General features: G+C 43.0%; 1 protein-coding gene across 3 annotated transcripts in view; it reads left to right on the top strand.

The window, feature by feature from the left end:
* SLC25A26 (solute carrier family 25 member 26) overlaps positions 1–12,068 on the top strand; it is a 139,467-nt gene that overhangs the window by 122,812 nt on the left and 4,587 nt on the right. For all 3 annotated transcript variants that reach the window (XR_006298373.1, XM_043587893.1, XM_043587894.1), the window contains exons 7-9: positions 3,978–4,047; positions 10,037–10,101; positions 11,112–11,185. Coding sequence is in view for 2 of the 3 variants with exons in the window: in XM_043587893.1 (XP_043443828.1) it covers positions 3,978–4,047; positions 10,037–10,101; positions 11,112–11,185 (209 nt within the window). In the remaining variant the exon portion in view is untranslated. The remainder of the gene's footprint in view (positions 1–3,977; positions 4,048–10,036; positions 10,102–11,111; positions 11,186–12,068) is intronic.

The raw sequence follows: 12,068 nt of genomic DNA on the forward strand, positions 1-12,068 counted from the left end.
AAATAATTCATAAAGCTCAACAGCAAACAAACCATTTGATTTAAAAATGGGTGAAGGATCTGAATAGACATTTTTCCAAAGAAGACATACATGACCAACAGGTACATGAAAAGGTGTTCAGCATCACTAATACTAATCTTCATGGAAATTAAAGAACCACGATGAGATATCACCTTACACCTGTCAGAGTGGCTGTCATCAAAAAGATAAGAAATAAGTGTTGGCAAGGATGTGGAAAAAAGGGAGCCCTTGTGCATTGTTGCTGGGAACGTAAATTGGTGCAGCTCCTGTAGAAAACTGTATGGAGATGTCTCAAAAAATTAAAAATAGAACTGCCATGTCATCCAGCAATCCCATTTCTGGGTACTTAACGTTAAGGAAGTAAAAACACCAACTTGAAAAGATATCTACATCCCTGTGTTCGGTGCAGCATTGTTTATTATAGTAAAGATAGGAAACACTCTAAGCATCCATTGACAGGTGAATGGATAAAGAAATTCGGATATACATACACACAATGGAGTATCATTCAGCCATCAAAAAGTATGAAATCTTGCCATTTGTGACAGCATGTATGGACCTTCAGGGAAGTGTGCTAAGTGAAATAAATATGAGAAAGACAAATACTGCATGATCTCTCTCTCTCTCTTTTTAATGTTTATTTTTGAGAGAGTGTGTGTGAGCAGGGGAGGGGCAGAGAGAGAGGGAGAGACAGAATCTGAAGCAGGCTCCAGGCTCTGAGCTGTCCACAGAGACCCCAATGTGGGGCTTGAATTCACAAACTGCGAGATCATGACCTCAGCCAAAGTCAGATGCATAAGTGACTGAGCCACCCAGGCATCCTTGTATGTATGATCTCTTTCATGTGGAGTCTAAAAAACATATATATATTCATAGGTATGGTGAACAGCTGGATGGTTGGTAGGGGTGGGGGATTACTGAATGAAAGGGATCCAGAGCATAAAAGAAAAAGAGCATAAATCACACATAAAAATTGTTGAAATTGACCAAATAGGGCCATCTATGTCTTTATTTATATGGCATCTTCCCCATTTCTGTAGCAGCCTTCTCAATATTCTAGATATAACATCACTGGGGAAATATTGAGAGTAGGAAATTAGTACCAACTTTGGTGTTTTTCTTTCAATTGTGATATATTTGATTGTCTCTAAAAATGTCATGCCACCATCACTTGGTCATTTATATTATTCTAATTATTTTAATAAATATATTCAAGAAATCTTTTTTCTAATATTTGTCATCATTACTGAATTGCATACCAGTAGGTTAGAGTTCCTACCCAGTGCATTAAGGCAAGAAAAAGAAATAGAAGGCAGTAATCCATATTGGAAAGAAGAAGTGAAATTATGTTTATTCACAGATGATACAATAATGGATGTAGAAAATTTGAGGAAATCTACAGAGAAGCTATTAGAATGGATAAATTTAGCAAGGTGGCAGTATACAAAATCACTACATAAAAATCAATTTATTTCTACATATTAGCAGCAATCAGAAGCTGAAGTTCCTAAGGCAGTACCATTTACAAGAGTGTCAAAATATTAAATACTTACGGATACTTGGGGATAAACCTCAAAATACAAGTCCAAAACATATATACTGAAAATTATAAAAACACTTTTGAGAGAAAATAATGGAGACATAAATGGAGAGATATGCCATAAATATTTATGGGTCAGAAACTCACTTTTACCAATACCTCCATTCTCCAAGATGATCTGTATATTTAATGCAATTCAGGTCCAAATCTCAGCAGACTGTTTTGTAGAAATTGATAAGCTGATTCTCAAATTCATATGGAAATGTAAAGAACCTGGAATAAGAACAATTTTGAAAAAGAACAATACTGGAGAGTATTCCATGATCTCAAGATTTACTGAACACCTGTAGTAGTAAAGGTAGTATCCAGTTGGTGTTAAAATAGATCTATAGATTGGAGCAGAATACAGTCTAGAAGTAGACTCACACATAAACGGACAACAGATTTTTGAAAAAAGTGGGAAATTAGTTAATTGGAGAAAGGATAGTCTTCTTGCTGGAACAATTAAATACTCATAGGTTAAAAACATAACAAAGGAACCTCAATCCTTACCTTGCAGCATACATAAAAACTAACTCAAAATGAATGGTAGATCTAAAAGTAAAACCTAAAGACCAAACATTTCTAGGAGAAAACATAGGTGAAGTATCTTTGTGGACTGAGTTAGACAAAGATTTCTTATATGTGTCACCAAAGCGTGATCTAGGTCTAGGAGAAAATATTTGCAAATGACTTTTATCTGGAATGTATAAAGAACTCTTAAAACTCAGTGATTAAAAAACCCAGACAATTCACTGAAAATGTGCAAAACATTTGAACAGACACTTCACTAAAGGAGATTGAGGGGTGGCATAAATGTACCTGAAAAGAAGCTCAACATCATTAGTCATTGGGAAAATATGAATTAAGACTACAGTGACATACTTCTACACACCTATTAGAATGGTTAAAATTTTAAAGTACCAGTAATACTGTGGGTAAGGATGTGGAGAAATTGGAACTGGTCAGAATGTAAAATGGTACAAGCAACTTGGAAAGTGATTTTGTAGTTTCTTAGCATGTTAAACGTATTCTTAGAATGAGATCCAGCTATTGTACCCCTAAGTGTTTCCCCAGGAGAAAGGAAGGCATGTGTCTGTATAGACCCATACATATAAATATATGGCTTTTATTTTAGCCATCATAATGGCTTTATTTATAATAGCTAACAGTTGCAAAAATCCCAAATGTGCTTCAGTAAGCAGAAACCTATTGTAGCTATATAATGCAATATTATTTAGGAGTTAAACAGGAATGAAGTATTGATGTACACAATAACATGGATGAATCTTACAAAAATTCTGAAGATAAGAATCCAGGTTAAAAAAAAATGAATGTCCAATTACCTTTACATAAAATTCTAGAAAAAGCAAACTAATCTAGAACGACATCACATTGTGTAGGGGGGTGGCAAGGAAAGTCAGGAAAGAGGAATGGCAGAGAAAGCTTTTGGGGGTGATGGACATATTCACTATCTAATTATGGCAGTGTGTGTGTGCACGCATGTGCGTGTCAGAGAAAGAAAACAAGTTGCATACTGTAAATATGTGTAGCTTGTTGGATACCTACTTAAAACTCAGTAAAGTAAAACAAAAGCAAAAAGAAAGAACAGAATGCAGGCTGTGCTGTTAGAAAGCCTAAGTAAAAGGCGGGTAGTAAGTAACAGGGCCCAACTGTTAAGGTTGTTGTGAGGAGTATTAACACATGTTCAGGGACGAGACCAGTGCCTGATTCATCCGATGTGTGTTCTCCATCCGATGTGACTGCATCTTGTCTCTACTGGATCAGCAGCTCTTGGTGAGCAAGGCACCATGTCTCTGCCATCATTTTGCCTAGTTTGAAACTTGGAATGAGTGTTTATTTGTATAATCTTCAATTTATTTCATGAAAAGTGCAAAAAATGTTTTGATGAATTTAAAATCCCTGCATAAGTAACAGAATTCACATCCTTCAGACATGGGCAATATGGATAAAGACTGAGAGAAAAACCCAGAGGAATATGGCAGACAGACACTGCTGTGGACTCATTTGTGAATTATGTTATTTATATGTTTAGAATCAGAGGGGAAATATTTAAAATGTTACCTTGTCTTAGAGATCTATCTTTATTTTTATTTGTACTCGTATACACAAATGTGTGTAGATCATGCACATTTCCTGAAAATTGTTTCCTTTGAGCACTCAAGTGTAGCCGTCACCCTTTTTCTTTTTTTTTTAGAATGCAGTTAAGTCCTTGGGAAAATCGCTTATGTCATCAGTAAGGAATGTCACCAAAATAGCTTCTCACTTAAGTTCCCATCCCCAGAGCTAACCCACGGGAGGGTCTGATAAATTCAAATATTTAATAACTTGTCTTTTTCTTTCTCCTTAAACACAGGCCCTCTGGTCCTGGAGGCAGGATCACGTGGTGGATTGTTGGCAGTCAGCAGTCTGTGGAGCTTTTGCAGGTGCAAGGGATTATATTATACTGGGAAAGACCAAAGGGGGGAGAAAAATGTGAAAATATTAACTATGCAAAAACAACATTCTTTAGAAATTCCAGGTTGTTTAGATGAAGAGAGTTCCACTAGTTGTTTGAGAAAAGAGAGTGACTTCGGGGGCGGGGTGGAAACAAACCCTGCTAAAAAGGTGTCTGCTTGAAAGACAACCAATTTGTTTTTGACAAATTTTTCTTTCTCTTTTTATCTTTATTAAAGCCTTCACTCAGGCCCTTGGATTATCTCAAAGATGATTTATAAAGTCCTCTCTGGGAAGAGACTTGCCGTGGGTGCAGGGCTAAGTGTGCAGCTGTCTGCCTTGAGCAGTGCTTTGGGGGTTTCAGTGATTCCTGCAGAAGGCAATGATTCACGGTTCGTGTGACATGTTTGACAGCACCACAGATTAACTAGTGTCAGGAGGGCCGAGGCTGCTCAGCAAACTTACCGAAGGCTCAACTGCTCTGTGGAGAAAATACGGAGATCTAAACATCTGGCCATTTTCCAGGCATTAAACCAAGAGCAAAGTGACAGTGTGCAATAATAGTGTGTTATCCATCACTAAGTCATGTGAATTTTCCAGTGAGGCTGTAATGAGGACTCGGGTGCTTTACAAAATTGAAGAAGTGATAGGCTTAGCAGTCTAAGAGAGAAGTGCATTTTGCTGTTGCACATAAAGGTGAATTAGAATTACGGTTGAAATAAAGCAAAGTGGAGATGCGCCAGAAAACGTAAACTGCTAGTTTTGATGTGTAGCCAGTAAAGAGGTAAGTAGTTTTAGAATGTCAGCTTTATTAGGAAATGATTCTTTTGCCATTTGTGTAATGGTTGTTGGATTGGGTTTTGGTTGTGGTGATTAGGAAAACAGAAAGCATGTATTTCATAGGATTCTTTATTAATAATTGGACCCATTTGACGTATAGAATTGATAATCAAAAATAAGAATCTTCCCTCTAGACACGAAACCGCCTCAAATGGATTATGATGGGTAATTGTTTCCACATGACCCTTCGTCATTAGCTGTGTTAAATGACTAGGTGGTCTTGATTCACTTTCCGGAGGTCAAGAGTCTTTACTCCCCAGTCCTTAAGTGAAATGTGTGGGGTTTTTTTTGACTCCCTCCAGGGGATAGAGTAAGCATTACGGAACTTTGGTCATCCTGGATAAGGAAGGGCACTTCTTAAATTTAGCGCTTCCATAAAACCTCCACGTGTTGAAGTAAGAAGGGTATATTCTCCGGTCCCATTTCCAAAGTAGCTCATTCAAAGATTTGCTTACAAATGCACTGTTTCTGGTAAGGAAATTTACATTCACTACAATGCCTTTTTCCAAATAATGCTTTGTAATGAGTGCTAAGCAGTTAGATTAGTCAGAAGCGGGGAGGGAAGAACTAGTTATCAGCCATCCGCGGTGCGGTAGGATCCTTTCAGCCGGGCCCTTTCAGTCTGGGGGCTCCCCGGCGGAGTGTGGCCCAGCAGTCCTGTGCTCCGGTGACTGATGGACGCTTCATTGTGAAGCAGGGAAGGGACTTGGCCGGAGAAACATACCTGGTGTGGGCCAGCTTGCTGGACTTAAGAGAATTGTCAGGTCTCAGCTCTGCCCCCAGTTCCCTTCCTGTTACAGACACGCCCCTCCCGGCCTTAGCGGGGGGATTACGGCAGGGCTAGGTGAGATCACGTGGGTATAAGTACTTGTGATCTATGACACCGAGCTGATTGATGAGAGGTATTATTTCTACTGCAGTAGAAACACCCAATACCCAGAAAATGAAAAGCTGTCATCACATCGATTCCTATTCACCACTGCATTGAGAGAATAGTATGTTGATAAGAGTTTCTATACATAATTATCTCTAATAGCATGTGGATTTAAAAACTCCTCCAATTCAGTTGCCTTATTTCTTCTGCTGAGATTTTGTAAGTGAAGGAGTTTGTCAGGTTCTGCAAAAATCCACTGAGGGTAGATCCACATGTGTTTCTTCCCAGATCCACGTGTGTTTCTTCCCAAAAATGAGTGTATTTTTGTTTATATCTCTTTTGTTTTGAAATTTCAGTTGGTGTGCTGTGACAGATACAGTTACTATTTTAAAAACTTTGTGAAAGATAAACATCATTTAAAAAGTACCGTAACTTGCGAAGAAGCGATGCCCTGTAGGAGTCTGTTGTGACACGGTGCATTGCACACCACAGAGGAATGAGTAACGCCTGGTCGCCCAGGGCCGCCCCTTGCAGGCCTGCGCGCTCAGACTCCCCAGCCTCACGCGGCCACAAAGGCAGTGATGTGAGACTTGCCTGTAAGTCAGAAATTAGATTACTCTTCCTTGGGCACATTTCTGGTTTTAAACTGGTTAAATCATCACGGATGAACCACTCTGGCCCATGTTTGGCGCTCTTCTGTGCCCGTGCTTGTTGTATAAACTACTTGGCACAAATATCCAAAAATGTCCCTTGAGATTGGAGGTGTTGATGGCTTGTCATGCCAGAAATTCCCTTGGCTTGTGGTCAGGGGTTAAACGAGGGGAAAAAAAAGGACTTTGCCAACTTCCTCCCTTCAAGTTAACTTCTAAACGTACAGCCATAATTCAGTCTAACTAATTATGACATTTGCTACTCTAGTGATACGTGCTTTGATAATGTAGTGTTCTTTGGTCAGTTTCTCATAATTAACATCTACTTACATTTTCTAAGAGAGAAGGAGTGAGACTGAAAGACAGGGTTGGAGGGAAGGAAAGAGAGAGCTTCCCATGGCTTGAAATCCCAGAATAGGGTGAAGGATTTGTCTGGGTAAGACATGGGAAGGCATGACGCCAGCTTTAAACAGCAACACCCTTCTGTTGTTGTCGAAGCCCTCCATGTCTGGCCACTTGTTTGGAGAGCATATGCAAAGGAGGTGGGTGGACGTGCTGTTCTTGCTGTGAGCCTCATCAGGAGATGGGAGGCCGGCCGGGAAGGGACAGTGCATGGCAGCCCTGCGCAGTCCTGTCCCCACCACCGCTGTCACAGCTTGTTGTGAGGAAAGTGGCCCCTTTGTCCAGAGTGCTAAAGAATCTGCAGTTGTTCAAGGACACACGACGTGTCATTTCACTGTAAACGTCCCGTTTCCCCCGAACCTGGTGCCTGAAAGCAGTTAGCCCGACATCCTGTAAAAGTCTAACTCTAGTGGAGCCCGTAGAAAATGGTTTCATGCGTGATGTGCTGCACCAAGTAATTATTTCCTGTCTAATATGTTAGCATGCTCCTTGTATTTATTACCAGCAGTTTACAGTTCCCTTAAGTAAAATGTAGAAAATAACTACATTTTAACTAAAAGCATAGGTCCCTAGTGCCCTCCCTGTTGTGACCCGTCATTCCATTACACGATCTTCACAGGGCCTTCTTTGCAGCCTCATAAGAAATATTGTGAGGGCTGTGTATCACAGCAGTCGTTGACATTTGAAGACATTAAAATTGGTTTCTTAATAATTTGCATAAAATACAGCTACCATCATGGCTGTAAAATTAGGACCCATTTAAGCATATTGTTGGTTTTTGTCTTTGACTTCTCTTCATATTACCTGTATCAAGCAGCAGTCTCTGAGAGTATGTCACCAAGCACCCAAAGTCGAGGGGCAGGGACCTTCTCACAGCCAAGATAAGCTTGACACACAGTACCTGCACATACTAGAAGGCAAGGAGTTTTCAGCGTAAGTGACTCAGGAGCGCTTGAGTCGTCAGACAGGGGGCGGGCAAGGTCCTTGCCAACTTTTAGGTCTTTGAAGTTGGTTTAGGAAACTTTGTGAACATTTTCAAATAGGATAATGGTGTATGCACTTCAGAGTTTTAACACTCGGATGCGATTTAGTGTCTTACCACACATGAGACTGATTACGTAGTGAAAGAGCCCTACTTGTGGAGCTGAGATGCACGTGCCTTTGAGTCCCAGCTCCATACTACTGTGTGGCCCTGAGCAAGCTGTCTGTAAAATGGGATAGTAAGACCCACGCAAATGAAACACAATTAGTGGCCATACCTAGTACAGGCCCAGCATGCCAGGTACAGAGTAAGCACAAATATTGGCTCCGAGCTTCCCCTCCCTCCTCTCTTTCAGAGGACGGGTTGGAATCTTGGGTTTATAAGACCCTTGTCCAGGGTACCCAGCAAGCGTTTGTGAGTGTCTGCTGTGTGTGTGGGGGCTAGAGACATGAAGGAAAATCGCAGATTGTCTCTTCCCATGCAGAAAAGACCCAGTTCCTAGCCAGTTCCTTTGAGCTCTGGTGTGCACCAGGCACTGTCCTAGACACTTCGCACAGACCCACGTAGTCCTAGATCCTGCTGCTGTCTGTGTCTTAGAGACGAGCAAACCGAGGCCACCACGCACCCAGTGGCTGTGAGCCCACATTCTGGAGTCAGTAAAGTTCAGGTCTTAGCTCTACACTAAGTAAAACCTTCTGTGAGTTCTAGAACCTCTGTGAGCTTCAGTTTCCCCACCCATAGCGGGAGGTTGCAGTGAGAGAAGTACCTGTCTCCGGTGCTTGACCTAGAGAGTAAGTGTGGTCCCTAAGGCCAGTCTGCTAGTAGAGTAGGGATTTAGTTTAAGGCTTGGTCTTTCTGACTCTGAAAGAGTCTTTCAGACTGGGCCCTGCTAACTCTTGCAGCCAGAGAGGGAAACGAAGTCGATTTGGGGTGGGGGGTTTGGACAGTACAGGTCACCTGAAGTTTAATAAAGTACTACCTAAATTTCAGGCAGCTTTTCAATCTGGAAAAAAGTGTTTCACCTGTTTGTAACACAGAAGTGGCTACAGCAAAAGGGGACTCTAATATTCGTGTAATTGGTAATATTCAGTCCTCAGATACGTGTCCTTTGTGGATAATCAAATACGGAACATAAAAGCACAAATGGATACATCTTTCAAAATGTCATTGTCCTAATACACGCTACCAAAGGAAGGAGGTTCCGTGAGGATCCTATTTCAAAATAGCAACATGTTTAGAAAGATATTTGGCAGAGATCAAATGACCTTCACAATTGTCCCCATGCCACAAAATTCAGAGGGGGAGGTGCTATTTCTGGAGCATCCTTCATGCATGTGCTCTGTTCACCTAGCTCACGCAAGCTGAATCTTTAGAAAACCCTTTTGTGTTTATTAATCCTGTCTCCTTAGGGCCTCTTCAGCTTTAAAATACATCTTTGTATTTCTCTTAATAAAATATCGACATCATCTACTGTGGTTTCTGTTGAAAAAAAAAAATCCTCCAATTCCTCTGTCCACAGATATGGATATTAAAATAATCAGTTTGGCAGTCATGGTATTCCGTGGAAGAGAAGGTGGGAAGGAAGCTGTAGGAGGATTGCCTGTTGAATCAGCACCGACTGACAGGATGCAGAAAGGGCTAGAAATGTCGTTACTCTGCTTGGCCTGTTATCTGAAGCCTGGAGATACAGAAAGCTTTATACTCTTATAACTCAGAAGAATTTAGCCATTAATACCGAGAGTCCCTACAGCAATCTGCATACCTCTGTTTGCCCATTTTGTCTGAGACCAGAAAAGATAGAGGCGTTTCGGAGTCCCATCAAACAAGTGTGTTCCGTAGAAGGTGGGGGCCCCGTGAGAAGCGCAGCGAGCGGCGAACCTTTCATACTGACGGCGGGTGTGTGAACACAGGCACACAACCGTGTGCACACGTAGGTCTGCTGCTGCACCCACGAGCAAGGTGAAATACGGGGCCTTGTTTTTGTTTTTATCCCTGAGCGTGTAGAGCATTCTCCTGTCACCTCTCTTACGTGTGGTTCAGCGTCACTGCAAAAGCAGTGGAGCGTGTGCAGTTTGCACGCGTGCATCCTCTTCTGGAATGAGTCAGGTGGACACAATGACAAGGAAGTGATTTGGGCAGAGCTTCGAGGGATTAGAAAGTACAAGTTCTGCCATCCACGTAACACAGTTAACAATACCTCCTTTGCGTGCCGGGTATTTTTATACGCACAGGTGGATTTGCAGCTGTGGTCACCACGCCTCTGGATGTGGCAAAAACAAGGATCATGTTGGCAAAGGTGAGTGTAAAATGTAACGTAGACACAGCAGATGTTTGTGTGTATTAGCACCAGGGCTCACGTGTATGTAAGTGGCCAAGAGCAGGGTAACGCTGATCTAGAACAGCAGCCTTACGCTGCCCTGCCGAGGCACGAATGACTGACGTTGACGGCACAGTGTCCATAGTCGTCACTATGACCGGTGTCGCCACAGCTTTTGACCTTTAGGAAAACATTCTCACTGATGTTCTGTGAGAAGCATCAGAGCTGGGCCTCTGCCTGGTAATACTGCTTTCCAGTGACCTCTGTTTTTACGGGCGACAGACCTGAGGCTCCCAGAGTTGACTGGCTTCACGCCAATGCCGCAGGTAAGCTAGAGGCTCTGAACTCAGATGATGCTTGGCCTCAACCGTCTGGATCAGGACAGTTGTCAGAATTGTTTGAAAAGTTTTCATTGAAAAGAAACATTGTTAGAAAGCAGTCTGGACCGAGGTTCATGGGATGCCATGCACATAACCTATCTGGGGCCAAACAATAGAAAAGAAAGAGGCATACATACCATTAGGGAAAAGTGCAGCCATAAGGGCGGAAATCTAGTATGGAGGTTGACAAGGCCAAACCTGAGTATCGGTCCTGTTTTAAATTGAACTTGCTAGTACTCTTCGTTAAATGTGGTCATTAGCTGCTCCGATAAGTTCATAATTGGGCTACTTATACTGATACTCCCCTCTCTTCTCAGATCAGTTACTGTTGCTTTCTGTCTTTTTCCTGTCAAACAGTTGTTGGTGAGTTATCTAGATGAGGCCTGGCTCCAACCTAGAAATGTAGCTTCCTGTCAGTCAGTGCCTAGCTGTGGGCTTGAGTGGAGGGGCTTCTGGTCTGGTGAGGTCCTGGGGTCCTGATTGCAAAGAAGGTCCCCAGTCTACTTCATACTGTCCTAGAAGACACTGGTTGGGGGCCAGGCATCTGAGGACGTCATTTGGGGGATTTCATACGATAATGGCCTGTCTGTCTGTTGTCCTGTCGTGCAGGTTGGTTCCAGCACCGCTAGTGGGAATGTGCTCTCTGCCCTGCACGGGGTCTGGCGGACACAGGGGCTGGCGGGGTAAGTGCAAGATGGAATGTTCGACTGCCTTCCTGCCTCTCTTCCCAGCTCTTCCTCCTTTAGCCTGAGCAGGAACCGCTTTGCGTCCTGCCCGTCCTGGTTGGGTCTCTGTTCACATTGCACAAAACCCGTTTGATGGTGCCTGTGTGAGATGACAATGTGCCCTTGAGTCGATGCGGCATCTAGCAAGTGATTGCCGGCCTTGGCTATCTTGATACTGGAGCGCCTCGGCAGGCTCGGCCCCCTCTCGGTTCTGGGCTGCAGCTCTGAGCAGACGGGCTCAGTCAGGTGATGCAGGAATGCACGTGAGCCAGCATAACATTTAGAAGAAAGCAGTTGGGGTTGGGGCTACTTTTAACTGCCGTCAGTCACAGATTACTTTCAGTGCCCCAGTGTGTGGCTCCTCACTTGCAACCCTCTCTCTTTTCCCCTCAGTGCCTCACCCTGCAAGCATCACGTCCTAAGATGCTTCCCTTGCAAAGCTTGCTTTCACCTTGCTTTTGCAGTCTGTAAACATGTCTAAACGTTGGGATCCGTACAGTCTGTGAAATTACCATGTTCTCTTTGGAATGACCTACGAGGGGTTTTCCTGAGAGAGCACAGCTTGCGGCCGCCTCTTGCAGGGCCAGGAGTGAGCCTGTTGACAGGGTGTGGCCGGTGGGGACAGCCCATCCGTGGCAGCGCCACCTCCTCATCGTAGTGCCGTGTGGGTGACTCGATCTGATCGCCGTGTCGTGTGCATTCGACAGGCTTTTCTTTCGGCTAGATGATAGTTGGGGAAAGTGGGGCACATAGGTCAGGCCCCAGGTAAGGTTTTTGCAGGAGAACGGCCCCATTCTCTTCAAAATTTGCAACCGTTAGTTGCAAAAGTAGGTCCTGTTGG

The sequence above is a fragment of the Prionailurus bengalensis genome, chromosome A2 (assembly GCF_016509475.1).
Source record: "Prionailurus bengalensis isolate Pbe53 chromosome A2, Fcat_Pben_1.1_paternal_pri, whole genome shotgun sequence".
NCBI lineage: Eukaryota > Metazoa > Chordata > Mammalia > Carnivora > Felidae > Prionailurus > Prionailurus bengalensis.